The sequence below is a fragment of the Eucalyptus grandis genome, chromosome 8 (assembly GCF_016545825.1).
Source record: "Eucalyptus grandis isolate ANBG69807.140 chromosome 8, ASM1654582v1, whole genome shotgun sequence".
Taxonomy (NCBI): Eukaryota; Viridiplantae; Streptophyta; class Magnoliopsida; order Myrtales; family Myrtaceae; genus Eucalyptus; species Eucalyptus grandis.
The window spans coordinates 47,710,796-47,730,227 of record NC_052619.1 but is presented as its reverse complement, the minus strand read 5'-3'; the positions used below and the strand labels follow the sequence as shown (position 1 = coordinate 47,730,227).

The 19,432-nt window shown below is 39.2% G+C and overlaps 1 protein-coding gene across 1 annotated transcript; it reads right to left on the bottom strand.

Annotated features, from left to right (window-relative positions):
• Window positions 1–842: 842 nt before the first annotated feature.
• Window positions 843–16,284, bottom strand: LOC108954295 (disease resistance protein RUN1-like). The gene is made up of 10 exons (XM_039300046.1): window positions 15,569–16,284; window positions 15,056–15,151; window positions 14,158–14,245; window positions 13,148–14,074; window positions 8,930–9,016; window positions 8,729–8,818; window positions 7,612–8,647; window positions 7,482–7,543; window positions 7,172–7,319; window positions 843–1,213 (listed from the first exon to the last, which is right to left on the bottom strand). Exons 1-10 carry the CDS (start codon window positions 16,282–16,284, stop codon window positions 843–845), a joined length of 3,621 nt encoding a protein of 1,206 aa, XP_039155980.1.
• Between the last annotated feature and the right edge of the window lie 3,148 nt (window positions 16,285–19,432).

Genomic DNA, 19,432 nt, shown 5'->3' with positions numbered 1-19,432 from the left:
ATCCTCCTGGAGCTTGGCTTTGCTGAGGGTAACCTTCCAGTCCGATATCTTGGGGTACCAATCATCACATCAAGGCTCCGGAAGGCAGATTGCGTTGAGCTTGTGAGGCACATCACCTCCAGGGTACAGCCCTAAACTCATCGGTTTCTTTCTTTTGTTGGCTGACTTCAGCAAATAAGGTCAGTCCTCCATGCCATTCAAGCTTTTTGGGCAAGTGTCTTTATTCTTCCTGCAGCTGTACTGGACCAAATAGAGCATATTCTCAGACAATTCCTTTGGAAATGACCTAAGTTGGGCAGGGGGTGCCAAAGTCTCATGGGAAGATGTATGCCTTCCTAAAGTGGAGGGAGGTCTTGATAACGGAAGATTGCATGAGTGCAATAAGGCGGCCATGCTCAAGCATATCTGGAATTTATTTTCAAATACGGAGTCGTTATGGTGTAAGTGAGTCCACTCAACCTTCTTAAAAACCAAGAACTTCCGGTTAGTTAAAAAGCCAACCTGCTGCTCTTGGGCATGGAAAAAAAAATTTACAACTTAGGACAGATTGCCGACTTTGCTTCCACTGGAGGTTAAGCGATGGCTTATCAGCATCGCTCTAGCTTGATAATTGGCATCCCATGAGTCCTTTGAATTTATATTTCATGGATCCCCACATCTATAGCTCTGGTCTCTCTAGGCCAGCTTTGGTTGCCGATCTCTTCTCTAAGGATGGACAAGCTATCGGATCAAAGATTGAGTCTTAGGGTTCACCGCTTCCTTCCTTGTCTGGAACCCAAGATCGGTTCTATTGGAGGGAGGACTTGACATGCTTGTTCTCGGTGGCCTCGGCTTGGGAGGCCTTAAGGCGGAAGAAGGCCAGAGTCAATTGGCATTGTTTCATTTGGAGTAATGCCATCCTGCCTCGATACCAACTGAACCTGTGGCTCATCACCAAGAGGAGGTTGCCTACACAGTCTCTTCTCATGTCTTATGGTAGGATTGATGCTGCTTCCTGTCCTTTTTGCAATGAGGTGCTTGATTCTATCAATCATCTCTTTTTTGGTTGTCGCATTATCTCGAGTATTGTCTTCTTTTGGGCTACTAGATGCAATCTCCCCTGGACCAACAGGACTTGGGAGGAGACTCTCAGTTGGGCCATTACCTTGCTCGTCAGCAAGGATTTTTATAAGTATGTTGCCCGGTTCTCCTTTGGGGCGCTGTGTCACATCATCTGGAGGAACAGGAACAATATTCTCTTCAGGGGAGAGCCATTATCTATTTCGGCCATGAAGAAGCATCTCCTTAAGGTCATTAAGGATAAGGCCATTACCTTTAAGAATGTTGGGGACTCTCCCAGGAACAGGCGGATGCAACGCTCGTGGGATGTGGACCCCATTATCTTCACTTCCTCTGAGCGTAGTCTAACATAGGCTTATCAGTGGTTGCTTGGGTGTTTTTGCCAGGCTTGTTTCCCGTAGACTTTCTGTTGGTCGTTTTGTTGCTTTTCTCCTTCCACTCTTAATGAGCGTGTTCATTTTGAGTGTAAGTTTTTGGAGCCGTGTTGGTTGTACAGTTTGACCCCTATTAATATATTGCTTACTCTTACCCAAAAAAAAAATCCATATGAAAAAAAAAATTCATTTAAAATATGACGTCAGCGCCACGTCAACAATTTTTGTTAGTAAATCTGACGGTATTAACTTCATGACTCAATTAAACCAACTTGACAAGTTTTAGGATTTAATTGTACTTTTTGTAAATTTTAGGACTCCATTGCACTTTCTTGACAAGTTTTAGGACTTTTGCTGAACATATCCCTATTAAAATTGAATCTGAATGTATTTGTTCTACTTGTCTTTCCTTTGTATTTGCATCGCTAAAAATGAACGGTCCGAGTGCTAATTTCTAAGCCCAGTGGCACCGATTCATTCATTACATCCATTCATCCAAATGTGTGTCTGTCTTTGTTCTCTGCAAGTTTCAACAATACCATTGTGACTGTTACAAATGTGCAGGGTCGGGTAATCAAGATCATGCCGAATGCAATGAAGGGACATAAAATGCTAATAAGGAGATTCGGTTCCTATGATGAGAAGACAGGCCATAGAGGATTGATTACGACCTTTCCAAATTGGAAGATCGCCAGATCAAATACACTGTTAAAACATAAACTAATGTACAGCCAAGTGAGACTAATAAAAAGAAAAGAAAGCAATAAACAAGTTGATTAATCGCCTACCATGTCTCCTCTGTAAGATTTAACCTCCCTCTGGAAAGTTTTTTGCTTTTCTTTTTCCCTTCTCTCTCGTCTTTCTGTTAAAGTCTGTTGTCTTTTATTTAGATATATTTGTATATGCTCTCCCCTTCCTTCTTTGGATTTGGATTGCTATCTACATAATCTTTTATCATATCATCCCTTTGAGAATCAAATTTAATATGGATATCTCAATAGCGATGAGATGATCATCTTAGGGTGATCCTTTTGTTGATGGATGCTCCTATTACACTTGTAGTCTCTGAAGGATGAGAACCAACTATGTAGCATCTACATCGAGAATTCAAGTATTGTATACGTCATTAGTCCAATCGTTTGTAGGAACTACCTATAATAACGAACTTGCAAAATGGATCTGTTTATCATAAAGAGATTCGTTGTTCCTGACCCTGCTGCCTTGAAAAGGTCGTAAGGGACAAAGCCTTGTCATTCCACCAAGTGCCTCCCTCCACAAAAAAAAATAGCAGATTGCAGCGATGCTGGTCTCTTAGCCCAGACATTTTTTCAAGCTAATCTCCGCCCGTCTTTTGCTGCTGGTGGTCTCAGTGGATTAGGGGGTTACCCATCTTTCTCCTCTCTTCGGAGGCTCTCAGTTACAAAGATTCGTGGATTGACAAAGCCGAGATTGCTGCTATGTCTTTGCTAGTTTCTTTCCCGTTTCTTTCTTTTGTTGGTGGCCGTTGTTTGGGCTGCTCTTAGCCGCTATTTTGGCTCTCTTCTTTCTGGTTTATCTCTCTGTTTATGTCTTTTCTCGATGCCCTTCCACTCAACATGACTTGTTGTCATCTTCAGTGTAAGTTTTTGGTGCCGAATTCCCTCGCTGTATAGCTGTATAGCTGTATAGCTGTATAGCTTTTCATTTAAAGTCAATCATCTCTTACATTTGGTTCACGTAGGAATGCCCGTAGTGGGTAAAATCTATACCAAGAACTGGTTCACGTAGGAATGCCCGTAGTGGTTCACATAAAAGTACACGTAGAATACCAAAGGGAGTTATTCATGTTCAAGCAAGTTTCAACAATACCATTGTGACCGTTACATATGTATAGGGTCGGGTAATCAAGATCATGCAGAATGCAATGAAGGGACATAAAATGCTAATAAGGAGATTTGGTTCCTATGATGAGAAGACAGGCCATAGAGGATTGATTTTGACCTTTCCAAATTGGAAGATTGGAACGAGCGACCAGATCAAAGACATTGTTAAAACATAAACTAATGTATAGCCAAGTGAGACTAATAAAAAGAAAAGAAAGCAGTAAACGAGTTGATTAATCGCCTACCATGTCTCCTCTGTAAGGTTTTTCCTCCCTCTGGAAAGTTTTTCGCTTTTCTTTTTCCTTCTTTCTTGTCTTTATGTTAAAGTTGTTGTCTTTTATTTAGATATGTTCGTATCTACTCTTCCCTTCCTTCTTTGGGTTTAGATTGCTATCTACATAATCTTTTATCATATCATCCATTTGAGAATCGAATTTAATATGGATATCTCAATAGCCATGAGATGATCATCTTAGGGTGATCCTTTTGTCGACGGATGCTCCTATTACACTCATAGTCTCTGAAGGATGAGAACCAACTATATAGGATCTACATCAAGAATTCAAGTATTGTATACATCATTAGTCCAATCCTTTGTAGGAACTACTCATAATAACGAACTTGCCAAATGGATCTGTTTATCATAAAGAGATTCGTTGTTCCCGACCCCGCTGCCTTGAAAAGGTTGTAAGGGACAAAGCCTTGTCATTCCACCAAGTGCCTCCCTCCACAAAAAATAACAGATTGCAACGATTCTGGTCTCTCAGCCCAACCATTTTTTCAAGCTAATCTCTACTCATCTTTTGCTGCTGGTGGTCTCAGTGGATTAGGGGGTTACCCATCTTTCTCCTCTCTTCGGAGGTTCTCAGTTGCAAAGATTCGTGGATTGACGAAGCTAAGATTGCTGCTATGTCTTTGCTAGTTTCTTTCCCATTTCTTTCTTTTGTTGGTGGCCATTGTTTGGGCTGCGTCTTAGCTGCTATTTTGGCTCTCTTCTTTATGGTTTATCTCTCTGTTTGTGTCTTTTCCGATGCCCTTCCACTCGACATGACTTGTTGTCATCTTCAGTGTAGTTTTTGGTGCCAAATTCCCTTGATGTATAGTTGTATAGCTTTTGATTTAAAGTCAATCTATCTCTTACATTTCACCCAAAAAAAAAACATTTTATTCTAGATCAATTATTTGACCAAAATTGGTCGATGACATTGACATGACAATAGGTCGGTGCCGAGACATTTTTGTAATAATATTTTATTTTTTGAATTATTTTATAAATTTGTATCCTTTTTTTCTTTTTCTTTTTCCCATCTTCCTCCTCCTTCCTTCTCTCTCCTCCTCCCTCCTTCTTCCTTTGGCTCGGTGATTGGCCAACGGGAGGATTAGCCAATCGTCGGACTGAGGTGGCCCTACGAGCTCACCTGGACATCGTTGGGTGAGGGTGAGCTCGCCCAACCACTAGCGGGGCAAGCCCTCGCCAAACGCAGTGAGGGCTCACCTCGAGCTTGTGCTCAACAACAACAGGGCGAGCCCCGTCGGAGGCAAGGGTGTGAGCTCACTAACTAGTGAGGTGAGCTCACCCGGTCATCGAAGCCAAAGGAAGAAGGAGGGAGGAGGGAGGAAGGAGGAGGGAAAAAAGGAAAAGAAAAAACAAAAGAAGATAAAAAAATAATATATTTCAAAAATAAGATATTATGAAAAAAAAAAAAAAGTTGCTGGCGACAACCGGCGGCCACATCAGTGCTAGGCGGCCAATTTTGACCGAATAGACCGATCGACACAATTGTAAAAGGTTAGGACTCAATTGATAAAAAAAAATAATAAGTTTATGATTGAATTGGTATAATTGCAACAAGTTTACGACTTTTTAGTAATTTTCCAGTGGTTTCTAGCAATTTCTCTATCCACTACCTTGACAGGAGATAAGCCAATATGGATTGCCGACCAATTTGGATGCTATTAAGTAAAAGCGGATACAATCAACTTGGCAAGACTAAAACTAGACAAGACACAAAACAAGCCCCACTCTCACACCAAACTCCCAAAACTCTATGTAGTAAACTATGGAAATTGAAAACACTCCCGAAAATCAGCTTAATCATATAGAGTATCTACTAGAACGCACTACCAACTATAGTGAATTTATTCAAATCGAAGGTAGTACCTAAGCCAATCTACCCCCTGTGTCGAAAAGAACCTTGGATGGTGGAACACCTATTCCGCCTTTGTAATTGGACAAACCAGGTATGATCAAATCCCGAACTCAACATCCGGATTGGGTAATAAAGTCCTCCGGGTGTAATGCTCCTCCACAAAGCTGGGTTTTTAACCCCCTCCTCTTCGACCAAAAAAACCCTCCTCTTTGGGAGGTTTTGGGTTCGATGTGCCTTGCTCTTGTAATTAGGCCCCGCTTTAATGAAATGAAAGTATCTTTCCAATCAATAAAAAAAAAAAAAAAAAATTAGCATAACAGAAAGTGGGAAGGTGATTGTTCTCCAGAAGAAGAATTGCATGAATATTCTAAATTCAGCACATGACGAAACTCATTAAGGAGTACACGTTAGCCAGGGAATGTAACGAGTCTCCCGATGTATCAATTTAGTAAAATATGTCCAGGAGCAGTTCGACATCCGAGTTCCACATGTTGATTTTGGTAAAATCCCTCGACAAGACAGGCCACCGACCTCTTGGATTTAGTCAGATATTTCTACAAGCTGCCTCGGTACTTGCCGATTGTAAGTGTGAATTCTCAGCACGTTACGATGGGCTCACGCAATCAAACGCCTGTATTTGTCGTTAATACCAGAATTCTAGAATCAATTAAACATTGAAAATCTTTTTTTCCTGCATAAATGAAAGAAACACAGTAGGTATTGTGTGTGAAAGCAAACCATGTATCCTGCATCTGCGTTTTTGCACATGCTGGCCATGATTGAAATCATGTGAGGATGGATGATCTTACTTAAAGATTAATGACGAGTGACGTACTTAGAAGGCCTTCTGATCTATTTTCATCCCCAAGCAAGATGAGAAAAAAAGGTTATGCTAAAATGTGACATTTCTGAAAAATATAAAGTCATTTTTTAGAAAATAACAATATTTTTCAATGTTTGCTGAAATCTTGAAATGAACTAGAAAATATTTGTTGCTATTTGATGTTTGATTTGATTTTTGGAAAAAAATTACCAATAAAATTCAATTTTGCAATTATTTTTATTTGTATTTTCTGTTTTTAAATTTTCTTTTCTTTCCTTTTCTTTTTGTTTCTTTTTTAGTCAGTTGTCAGCCTCAACGATGGCCAGCGATCGACCACAAGCGAGCTTGAGCCTTGCCACAAGCCGATGAGGCTTGAGTTTGCTAGATTCCTGTGAGGTCAAGCCTCGCCTAAACCAACAAGTTCAAGCTTGCCCCATAAAGAAGCAAAAAAAAAAAAAAAAAAAAAACGGAAGGAAAGGAAAACAAAACAAAAGAAAAGGAAAATAGAATTAAAAACTAAAATAATGAAAAACTAAATTTTTAAAAATAAAAATAATAAAGGAAAAGGTTTTTGATGAAAGAAAATGCTTGGTCTAAAGGTGAAAGAAAGAAAATGAAAAATGGATTTCCTCTTTTCAGAAAAGGAAATTATTCTCTCCACTAGATGGAAAATATCTACTTAATTAGTTTCTTTTTCGTGAATTAAATGTCGGAAAATTCTAAAAATATTTTTTAAAATATTTTTTGTAAAATAAAAGGAGCCTATCTAACATGTTTTAATAGGAAAAAAACATGGCTTACCTGCTTGACATGCTTTATTAGGAAAATGGGGATCATCTCAACTTCTATTACACATCTGCCTCTACATCATTGCATCAAAGGAGTCACGATTTTGCTAGTCACCTTCCAGATAATTCTGGCATTGGTTTGGGTAACTTGCACCCAGAAAATCTATTTGTCCAATCAGCGGCTTTCTCTCATCATCTAGCACTTTTTCCACGATCATACCATACAGATCAAGTTGGACACGATATCCAACGCTTGTGAAGGTCTGAAGGCAACATGAGTCCACTAACTTTTCAAAGATATTCAGCTTTTCCAAAAACTGTGACTTATTGCGACCTTGAATTATGACTAAATATTTTTAATTTTCAGCATTTAATATCTCCGAACGCTCTAGATATGAAAGGTCCTGCCTTTTAAGAAAGCGCACCCAAAGACGTTCAAGTCTTCCGAGAACGCCAAACCTACGAAGAACCTCCAAATCTGAAAGGCCTAGCATTCCATTGTGGTCAGAAAATATGCCAGTTCGCTAAGGGACGAAAATGGTTTGTCCAACTCACTGGAATTATCGCCGTGGATAGTCAAGCTTCGCTTGCCGTGGATAGTCAAGCTTTCCAAGCTATCCAATTTGTCAAGACCTTCAATTTTCTGTATTTTTACGCAATCCAGAGCACATAATACACTAAGAAGATTTAATTGGGAAAGGTCCAGTTTTCCCAAGGACTTGCAGCGAATGATGTCTAACCTTTTCAATGACACTTTGATATCTTCAACTGCCTCCTGTGGGGTTAAGAACTCCAAAGCTTCACATCCCGCAATTTCAAGCTCCAGTGTTGTTGAAGGAAGCTCTGGTATGGATACGAGATATTTGCAGTGATGAAGTCGTAGTTGCTTTAGATGGCTCAAGTGAGAAAATGAAGGCAATTTGGCACTCTTACAGGTGACACTGACAACTGTTAAGTTGGAAGGAAGCTCCGGCAGCTTTGGAAGCTCCGCACAACCGCGCAAATCAAGGCTTTGGAGAGAAGTCAGATCACAGATCTTTACGGTTACCTCAGTCAGCTCTGTGCACCCCGAAGCATCCAACTCCCGGAGCTTTGTCAACCTTCCAATAGCATCTGGTAGCCTTTTAATGCCAGTATCACTAATATTCAGAATTCCCAAATTCTGCAAGTTTTGTATGGATTCTGGTAATTCAGTAATCTCTGTTTCGGCTATTACCAGTTCAGCCAATGATTCCAACTTAACAACTGAGTCACGGTTCAGTATCAATTGTGGACAGCTCTGTAACGATAAGCGCTGCAACTTCACAAGGGACCACATGCTGTTTGGAATGTTTTGTATATTAGTCTGATCTAGGAAAAGTTCCTTCAGTCCTTTCAAGTTTCCCACTTCTGGCGGCAGCTCCTCGAGGGACGAACAACCACTCAAATCAAGGGAAACGATGGTCTCCAACATTCCAATAGTAGGGTAAATTATCTTCAGTTTGTTACAATTTCTGAGGATCAGAATCTCTATATGTTTAAATTCTGAGAGAAAGAAAATGCTTTCTAAAGAACAACCTGTAAGGTTGAGCACTTTCAGTTTCACCGCTGACTGCAAGAAAGAAAGTGTCATGGGGTTAGCTAGAAGTGGTTTTTATTGAAAGAAGAAGAAAACAACGCTTTCCCATCTTACCTGGATAAATTTCCATCCTATCCAGTTTTCAGAAATCATGCTTCTCGAGAAATCCAGTACGGCTAATTCCTTTACAGCAAAATTCTCTACCTTCAGTTTTTCAGGAAATCTCTCCCATTGAAGCCATCTTAATTTGGAAAATATTATATCGAAATCTCCCACAAAATTTGCGTCGCTTACGCTAAGGAACCTTAAGCTCACCAAATTTTTAAATTGTTCACTTCTGTAGTCAACGGTTTGCCTTGAGTTGCCTTTGTCAAGAGAAAGCCCCCGAATATTTGCTGCTCCCTACGAATAAAAGAACAAAAGAAACTAATATGACTTCGCTCTCAAATTGCAAGAAAAAGAGTGCATACATTACTCTTATAAAAAAAGCAAAAATTGGCATATTCTTTTTGCTATTAACATACATATACTAATGTAAACGCACAGGCCATGCATGTCTTAAAATTCATAATCAGATCACTATCGCAGCTTCCTAAGAATAAAAGAAAAAAAAAACTAATATGACTTTGCTCTCAAATTGCGAGAAAAAGAGTGCATGCATTACTGTTATAAAAGAAAAACAGAAAAAGAAAAATTAGCATATTCTTTTTGCTATTAACATACATATACTAATGTAAACGCACAGGCTATGCATGTCTGAAATCTGATTTTGAAACATAGTCCTTAAAATTCATAATCAGATCACTATCAAGACACCTAATTGTTTTTTTTTTTTTTGTGACTAGGGAACCCGCGCACCATACCAACACGAACAGCCCGAAAGGCCCAGGGTAACGGGGATAAACCCCGGGGGCAACCGTGCTAGTCACCATACACGTGTCACTGGGTAAGTCACCTTGCAACGCCTGGGAATCAAACTCCTTCCCTTGCGTTAGGGGGAGAAGCTTGTCGCCAGCAGCGCCACCCAGGTGGGTGGTTAAGACACCTAATTGTTAAGGCATAGGTTTAGAGTTTTTTTTTTTTTTTTTTTTTGGGTCAAAGTCATAGAATCAGAGTTAAGGGGGTCTTTTTTTAAAAAAGAAACTGAAGGCCTCCTTTAGTACAGTATTGCAGATGTACTGCCCTAGTTCTCTGTTGAAGTTTTAGAGGTAAATCTTTTTAATGAGACTGATCTCACTTATCTATAAGGGACTGTCAAACAACATTTAACAAATAAGAAATTCACCGCAAGGTGAGCCTTTGAGCAAAGTATGGACAAGTAACGATAAGAGCAATTGTAATTTTAATTTATAAATAGTAATAGGTTTAGCTTTTAAAGATTAAGAACATTTATAATGGGAAAAGAACAAAATTGGAAGCAAATTTTAATAAATAAAAAAACCGCTAAGGGCAATTTTGTCTATGCGGTAAAACTGGAGAGGATGTAGTCAAATAGAGTGCGGAAATAGCCCCACTAAAGTCTAAAGATACTAAGAAATAAGTCAAATTTGAAGTATTTATACCAATATCAATCGTTTAATTACAGAATAATGAATAATTTTCTTTATGCACAAGATGGAGACAAAAGTTTTAAGTTATGTTTACTAGAAGTTCTAAAACTTATTACGCAAGTACAATTGAATCATAAAATTTATAAAAAAAAAAATACAATTAAGTTCTAAAACTTGTCGTCATTTTAGCATTGTGTTTCATGTTTTAGCCACGTCATCACCATGTTAGGAAAAATATTAAAAAGAGTCTCGTCAGCATTTTCCCTTAGTCTAAATGGATGGAGTTAACGGAAGAACTCCATTGTACTAGAGGAGTCTCTATTTTAGTTATTATTCACTAGTCAAATTCTACATTATGCTGATATATAGTTATGTTGTTAGCAAGTGCTCTTAGATAACAAGTAAAGCCAAGCCCATGGGATCGAGAGATTTTTAATAATTAAGAAAATATAAATAAATTTAGGTAGCATAATTTTCAAGAAATTAATTAGTGGGTTATTACTTACGAGTGATACGAAATTGCATGAAACTTCTTTTCCATGAACTACTTTAGTGAAAATAGGGGATTTAAGTTTAGTACTTCGGTACCTGGCTTTTCTTATTTTATCGCAAATGAGTTTCTTGATTTGTCCACGATGTAAAAGTATAGGATTCCTTAATCTACTTATTTCATGTCTATGATTCAAGCAATTTACAAAACACAAGTTTCACGTATATCCGCAAGGATGTTTAAACTAAAGTTCTGGTCACTACATTAACATATTCAATTGAATAACTACTTGAAAAAATTAGCGACGTTATTGTATGCCCAAGCCGAACAGTGAGTGCCCCGCGAGGACGGGGACTGGTCGCTCCTTAGGATGCAATGATGGGCAAAGCTCCACCTCACTATTAAGGGCCATGACTTGGTAAACTTTAACACTCGGTTAAGGTGGAGGGGTTAGAGAGGAAGAGAAAATATGTAAAAAGTTTTCCTAGTTTGGTAGGAGAGATTAAGTTCAAGGGATTTGAACATAAGGGATTTGGAGTGATTCGCATCCCAAATTTGCTTGCTCTTTCTAATCTCCTCAAATGACTCAAAAAGGAATTAAGAAGGGATACTTGCACAAATGATCCATAAACTTTAACCCAAGGTGTAATGCCGTCTATGAACTTTCAATTTGTTTAATGTGATCATTGAATTTTTTTTTCAATGTGTAATATTATCCTTAAACTTTTAATTTATTTAATATAATTCCTGAATTTTTAATATATGTATATTGAAAATTTAAAGATGACAGTATACATTAGGTCGAAGTTTGGAGATTATTTGTGTCATTTTGTGAATTAAGAAAGACACAAATATTTTTGTGTCTCTTCATATATGCCCCGATCTTGTGTATAAAAAAACTGTCTTTGATAAGGACAAGATAGTAATGATAATATGATTAAAGTCCTTTCCGTTCTTTCTCCTCTTTAACCAAACATGAAAGAATAATGATGGGGTGACCGCACGGTTACTCCTTGGAAAGTAACGGTGCTCCCCAACCACAAGATTTTTCAAGGGAATCGGACAACTTGCTTGTCAGGTTTCCTTGAGAAATCTGTGAATCCCACTCAGTGGGATTCTTTAGATTAAATCAAATAGAAAAAAAGAACATCTTGGGGAATTGAAGATAGCTTTATTGAAAGCATTATCAACATGAAGTATTTTAAATACCATGTAAAAGATTAGTTCAAACATTTTTATTATAAGACAAATGAATTTAGGATTTCTTTTGACAACATCATTATGTGTAACATTTTTCTCATTTGCATTCGTGAAAAAACTATATTCATCATTTAACAAAATGAATACAATTACTAAAATTTATAGTATACAAAATTTGTTTGATTAAACTTTTTGCCTCACTCCCTTATATTTTGTATAGCCCAACTTTTTCATTGTGCTAGCCAAAATTTTAATTTAACATATCGTAACTAGATAAGTATATATCGTGTCTAAGTTCAACAAATACCACAACGAGACTCATTGTTGTGTACAAATTTTTTTTACTTGTTCAATAATGTTTTGGTATCTCATTAAATTAGTGAAATACACATGTGGGTTACTAATATGACTTTCTTTATATCAATAATATGTGAAAATATTGTCACAAGTTAAATATTACTAACACCGACAAATAACATGCAATAAGACACATGCATCGGAATCACGTGTCGGAATTTCAAACTTGCATGTTGGAATTCCTTACTCGCGTGTCGAAGAGTATCGAGAGAGTTGATCAAGTATTAAATTTACCAATACGTGTTGACCGAGTATCAGAGAGTATCGAAGAATATCCAAGAGTGTCATAAATATGTCAGAATGTCAACACGACTTAAAAGCTCTTAAAGAGTGTCAGTGCTTCCTAGGTCACAAGCACATTATAAAAGAATTGAGTTTTACATTTACATAGTTATTCAAAGCTATTTAAAAAAGGTCACAAACATCAAAGATATTTCCTTTTTGTTAATTTCATTATCTATTTGAAATAAGAATATTTTCAAGTTTCTTTCTAAATTTGCTACCCGGTTGCCAATATCCCCTCAAAGGTCATTTATGGTTGAAAAGGCACCGTTATTCATGGAGAATAACGGTGCTGTCAGCCCAGCAGCGTCCGACATGAAATGACCAAATTTTCTTCATTTCCTTGCTTTCCTTTTATAAGCATCCAAAGCAATGATAAAATCACACCATTTCCTTTCTTTTATCTTTTCTCTTGAGGTCATTATCTGAATCCTTTCCATTACCAGACCGAGTGTAAAGTTTAAGATTTGAGGAGAAACTGACCACTTTCTAGCTTAAATTAACAACAGTCTAGTCCCACTCACTTCGATAATATAATGCGAGCACAACAATAAAACTAGAACCAACATTATTTAGAGGATTAACATAGAGGATTAACATCATTTAAAACAAGAAAACGTGGACTGTGGAAGGAAAAGAAAGATGTGCTGTTACCTCTTTTTCGTCTAGCATTTTTAAAGCTTCCTCGGAGTCCCACAGTCTGCGGCCATTGTCAGCCTCCTTGCAACGTCCTTCACGAACAATATTCCTACCAAAATCTCTCACTTCATCATGCATTCTAAGCTCATGATTATCTCCGATTTTTATCAAAGACATAAATATCAGTTCTTCAATCCCCAACTCCAAATAGAAGTCACTGGTGTCCCACATACAGGATGCAGTTCTCACATCACTCCCGACTAGAAAACTAGCAATATCCAGAAATATTTTCTTTTGTTCAAATTTCAATGCGTTATAAAGTATCTCCAAAATCTCTTGCATTTCCATCCGAGGCAACTCTTGCGACTCTTGCAATAACCGTGGCAACTCTTGCAATTGCCGCAACCTTTGCGACTCTTGCAACTTTTCTTTAGTCTCTTCCCATAATGCTTTACTCTTGCCACATAAATACGAACCTATAACCTCGATAATCAAAGGAAGCCTACGAACAGTAGATATCACTTCACGAGAGAGTTTTGAAAATGTATCAGGCAAAGAGTCCATTCGAAATGCATGTCTAGCAAAGAGGATCTCAGCTTCATCTATTTCCATTGCTTTATGCTCGTGCTTGTAGTCCACTTTAGCCCAATCAAGAATACTCTTTTCTCTTGTGGTAATAATGATTCTGCTTCCTGGACCAAACGAGTTCCGTTCTCCAAGTAACTCCTTCAATTGATCATTAGTATCCACATCGTCAAGAAGAATAAGGACTTTCATGTTTCTAAAGCTCGATGAGATGGTAGCACTTGGTTGCTCATTACCATGCTCAATACCGTTGCATTTCCATGACTCTGCAACATTGGGTATGAAGCTACAATGGTCGAACTGTTGAGAGAGCTTGTTGTAGATGACTTTAGCAAGAGTTGTCTTACCAACACCACCCTCTCCATGGATTCCAACATATAGGGTAGAACCACAACTATCTAAAAATTTCATAATCTTTTCTAGGGACTTTTAATCCCAACTGAATTCTCAGTAATAACTGGTTCGAGCGCTTTCTTCAACTCTATCAAAACTTTTCGGACGACCGATTCGACCAATTGTCCTTCATCCCTGTCAAATAAAACAAGATTTCAAATACATGGCAACAAGAATTTGATATTGTATCTGAGGAGAGCATAAAAGCAAATAAACAAGTTAGTTGTCGCTTCCCCCGCATCGATATCTTATCTTATCTGCTAAGATAAAAGTGGGTATAGCAATCACAGGATTTCTCCAAATGACAAACCCCGTTGACTTCTCTTGTTTGGAAGTCTAACGACTTCTAATGAACTAAAAAGAAACTTGTGGCTAATGAATTTTGAAATTTGCTTATCTAGTGGATTCGGATCAAAATTTGAAATTATTGGCCTATTGAAAAGGAGAATTACCAAAAAGTCCTAAACGTATTACAATTGTGTCAATTTAGTCATAAACTTTTTTTTTGGCCAATTTAGTCCTAAAACTTTTATAATTGTGTTGATTCAGTCTATCGGCCAAAATTGGCCAGCCGGCACTAACATGGCGTCAACTAACGAATGCTGATGTGGCAATATTTTAATATTTTTAATACTTTTATATTTTTTATTTTTTAAATATTTTTTGAATTATTTTTTTCCCACATTCTCCTTCCTCTCGCCGGGCGAGGCTGACCTCATCAACCCTCGCTAGCCACCGGTGAGGCTTGCCCTGGCCAGCCACTGGTGAAGGCGAGCCTCGTCCAATGACGGTGGGCCGCCATCGCCACATCTGGCAAGGCTCAGCCTCGCCCAACCATGGCGAGGTCAAGCCTCGCCGTCCCTGGGCAAGGAGCCTCATCGGCCACCAACGATGTCGACCCTTGCCTTGGTTGGGCGAGGCCCTTTGGATCTAGCGAGGCTCGACCTTGCCCAACCATGGTGAGGATCAACCTTGCCAGTGCTAGCAAGCTCGGCCCCGCCAAATCTAGCGAGGACCTCGCCAACCCTCGCCTCCAGCCCGCTAGGAGAAAGAGAGGAAAAAGAATTAAAAATTCAGTAAAATATTTAAAATTCAAAAAAATATTTAAAAAAATATTTAAAAATTGCCCCGTTAGCATTCGTCGAACGCCCGGCATCCACGTCAACACCGACAGGCCAATTTTTTGGATGGACTAAATTAGCCCCTAAAATAGTTTAGAACTGAATTGGCATAATTACAATAGGTTTAAAAAAATTTTGATAATTCTCCCGTTGAAAAAGATATATTACGAATGACAATAGAAAGTAATTTACCCTACATGATAAGAGCTATCACAAAAACACAGACAGAGGGAGAGGTGCAGATATAGGACGTTTATACTCACCCCACTTTTGCTACAAGCAATATCTCGCTAAAAGAAGAAACTTAACAAGGTTTTGGTGAAAAAGATTTGAGTACCCAGCAGCGATTTCATCTGATTCCCATCCTTTCAAGGAGCTGATTTCTTTGAGCACTTGTTTCCGTTCCTCCGCAACCACTGGGTCACAAACATCTACTTCACATCGGACGTCAGCGGGTTTCACTCTGTAAAATATGGGCAAGACTACATGCCCCGAGCTATCATTCGTGCACTTCATTACCTGAACCAGTTCATCGAGGCACCGTCTGCTGGAATCGTACTTTTGAGACAGAATCAGGATTGAAATCTTGCTGCTCTTGATGGCTTTCAACCCAATCTTCTCGTGTCGGGGGAGCCAATAGTAGTTTCTGAATACACCGATCCCGGCGTCGACCATGCCTTTGTAGAGGCTATCGGCGAAATTCTTCAGAGCACCTTTGCCGCTGGAACTCAGGAACACCTCGCATTCACAAGCTTTCTTCCTGTGGAGTTGCTCGTACGCGATCATAGATAGAACGACCGGTGCGACGAACGCGGCGAAAGAATCTTTCTTGGCCCTCAATTTCTCCTTCAAGTCTGAATCTAAAAGGAAATCAAAATGGCTATCCGGGAACAATGTTTGAAACGCCTTTATGTCGAGAAAATATTGCACACGCCGGCGCTTCCACGTCACCATGAGGGCGAACCATTCATAAATCGACAAGCGGCGCCGCGTTGCAAGGATGGGTGCCACAGGCAAAGCCTCTTTCCTATTTTCTCTCTCTCCACTGTTCATTTTCCCCGACAAGGAATTTTTCTCTCTCACGGCTCCTTCGGCAATCCCGTCGACTCCGGAGACAAACCGCAAGCTCGCTCGAGCTCTCGGCCTAGAGTTTCCTTTCTGCAGTGATCGCGCTTGAAGACGACGTCCGTCCGACCGGTGATGACCTCCTCGGCGGAGTCGAGCAGCCCGAACTCGCCGGACGAGTCGCCGCCGGCCGCCGGCGGCGTTTCCTTGTCGTCGTTGGCGAAGAACTCGAAGGTCTTGGCCTTGAGGCCGAGGGCAAATTTCTGGAACATGTCGGAAATCTGTGGCGGCTTGAGGCTGCGCCGTTTATGTCCTCCATTGATCAAAGAACATGAGAGAGAGAGAGAGTGAGAGGCCTACCCCGGAGAGACGAGAGAGAAGAAGAGGAGAGTGATGATGTTAAAACGCAAACGAGTTGGCTAGATTTGTTTGTGATCTTTCTGTGACAAAAAGACGCGCGTCGGGAAAGAAAAACCCACGCGCGCCACGTTCGTTACGTGTGAATCGCTGAATCGTCCGGCTGAAGTGGGTTCAGTTTAAGCAATATTTTCTCCGTGCTGCTCAAGTGATGCCACGTCAATTCTATACAAATCCATTCAACTAGTGACATGTGTCACAATTGGATTCACACGTCAGACACCCTTGCATCCTCTCTCTCTCTTCATTCGTCCTAGAGTCTCTCTCCTCTCTTCTGTGTCTTTAGGAAAAGAACAAAGCCCACTTTCTTTTTTTCTAAAAACTCTTACTTGGCGTACGTTATGTCCCGCATTGCTTCAGAGAAGCCACGACCTCTGTTTATAAGCCTCCGGGGCTGCTCTCATCTCGCGAGTTCTCTTTTGGGGATAAGAACCTTAGTCGATCGTATCCCGAGCTTAGGCTCACTACCCCCGGCACATCGCCACCATCTTCACCTACTTCTTCTCTAGCCTCCAGCGCCATCATTTCCTATCCAAGTCCTCCTGCACCGTCGATGCTCGCCTCGACCAGGAAACCAAGGCCCTCTAACACTGCCTCATCAATTGTCTTACATTCGTCGAAGGGAAAAAAGTAGAAGCGTATAAGTGAAGAGAGAGAAGAGAGATGCACTGCCTCATCAATTGTCTTACATTCGTCGAAGGGAAAAAAGTAGAAGCGTATAAGTGAAGAGAGAGAAGAGAGATCCTACATTCGTTGAAGGGAAAAAAGTAGAACCGTATAAGTGAAGAGAGAGAAGAGAGATCCATTGTCTTACATCTGTTGTTGTCCATGGTGGAGTGAAACTAAGAAAAAGGAGAAAAGTAAAAGTGAAAGTAAGAAGAAGGAAAAAAAGTAAAAGCTTATAAGTGAAGAGAGAGAGAGAGGTAGGCCAAATGTGACAAGTGTTTGCTCAAATGTTGTCCAATGTGGAGTGAAAGTAAGAAGAAGAGAAAAAAGGTTAAAAAGTAAAAGCGCATAAGTGAATAGAAAAAGAGAGAGGTAAGCCCAAATGCGATACATGTCGCTCGTTAAATGAAGTGAAAGTAAGAAAAAGAGAAAAATGTTAAAAAGTAAAAGCGCATAACTGAATAGAAAAAGAGAGAGGTAGGCCCAAATGTGACACATGTCGCTCGTTAAATGAACTTATGTCAAAATTGACGCAGTATCACTTAAGCACCGGGTTGGAAGCACTTCCTACTTGCCTTGACCAACGATGGAGTGAAAGTAAGAAGAAGAGAAAAATTTTAAAAGTAAAAAGCGTATAAGTGAAGAGAGAGAAAGAGAATAGGCCCAAATGCAACACATGTCGCTCGTTAAATGAACTTGTGTCAAAATTGACGCGGCATCACTTAAGCACTGGGTTGGAAGCACTTCCTATCCAAGTCCTCCCACACCCTCTGCGTCGATGCTTGCCTTGACCAAGAAACCAAGGCCCTCCGACACTGCCTTCACCTAATCCATTGTCTTACATTCATTGTTGTCCAAATCCAACGTGTGTCGTCCACGGTGGAGTGTGACCAAGAGACCAAGGCCCTCGACACTGCCTTCACCTCATCCATGGTAAAGTGAAAGTAAGAAGAAGGAAAAAAAGTAAAAGCAGTAAAAGCGTATAAGTGAAGAGAGAGAGAAAGAGGTAGGCCTAAATGCGACTCGTGTCGCTCATGAACCATCGTCCATGGTGGAGTGAAAGTAAGAAGAAGAGAAAAAGGTTAAAAAGTAAAAGCATATGAGTGAAGAAAGAGAAAGAGAGGTAGGCCCAAATGCGACATATCATTCGTTAAATGAACTTATATCAAAATTGACGTGGCATCATTTGAGCACCGCGTTGGACGCGCCAACCCGGTAGAAGTTAAATGGACTAGGCTAAGAAGCTGTAAGCACATGCTGGCACACCACCTCGCAAATTTAATTAAAAGAAAGCTTGCAAGTGGCCGAGTGAATTTTACACTCATCACTTTTTCTCTGAATTAAACGTATGTGCTCACATCCATTCGACAGAGGGTGAAGATGGACAATTCATCGAGCCGACCTGGCCACCACCAACTCACTAGGCTCTCTTCCAATGAAACAAGAAAATAAATAAAGCGCCCTTTGTTTCGCAAAATAAAGAAATTTTTTTTCTAATTTTTCAACGTTTGACTCACCAAAAATAAATAAATTAAGGAAAATATTTTGCCCAAATCAAGCACATGCTCCTTAAACTTATTTGAATTTTTTCATTTTCTTTTATTTTTTTCATTAAAAATTTATTTTAAATTATTTTATTTTATTTTTTATCATTTTCTTTTCTTTCTTTTTCTTTTTCTTTCTCCTTCAACCGATCACCATGCTGGCCTTAGACAAGCTCATCCCTCGCATATGACTAGTCAGCAGCCATTGCGAATCAGCAGCTAGTCAAGGAAGAAAAAAAAAAAATTCAAATGTTTTAGTAATTTTCCTTAAGAAAATAAAATCAAGATTTTTATACCAAATGGTGGAAAATATTTTTAACTTATTTTCAGATTTCAGTCAAATATCAAAAAATATTGTCATTTCTCTAGAAAAATATTTTCCTAAAAAATATTCTCCAAAATTTCACATTTTTCATGAAGTAAACAAAGCCTATATAAAGACCTTCTAACCTTCTTTTTTGTGGATTTATTTACGTGATGGTATATAAAATACTAATGAAATGTAATCA

Bases quoted from the DNA above. Each gene is read 5' to 3' on its own strand.
- LOC108954295 (XM_039300046.1), bottom strand. From the start codon at position 16,284: ATGAACAGTGGAGAGAGAGAAAATAGGAAAGAGGCTTTGCCTGTGGCA. The intron at 15,152-15,568 runs GTACTCAAATCT...TCTTTCTCCTAG, and splicing joins TCAGATGAAATCGCTGCTGG to CGGGCTGGAGGCGAGGGTTG. The intron at 8,819-8,929 runs GTGAGCTTAAGG...GAAAAACTGAAG, and splicing joins GTGAACAATTTAAAAATTTG to GTAGAGAATTTTGCTGTAAA.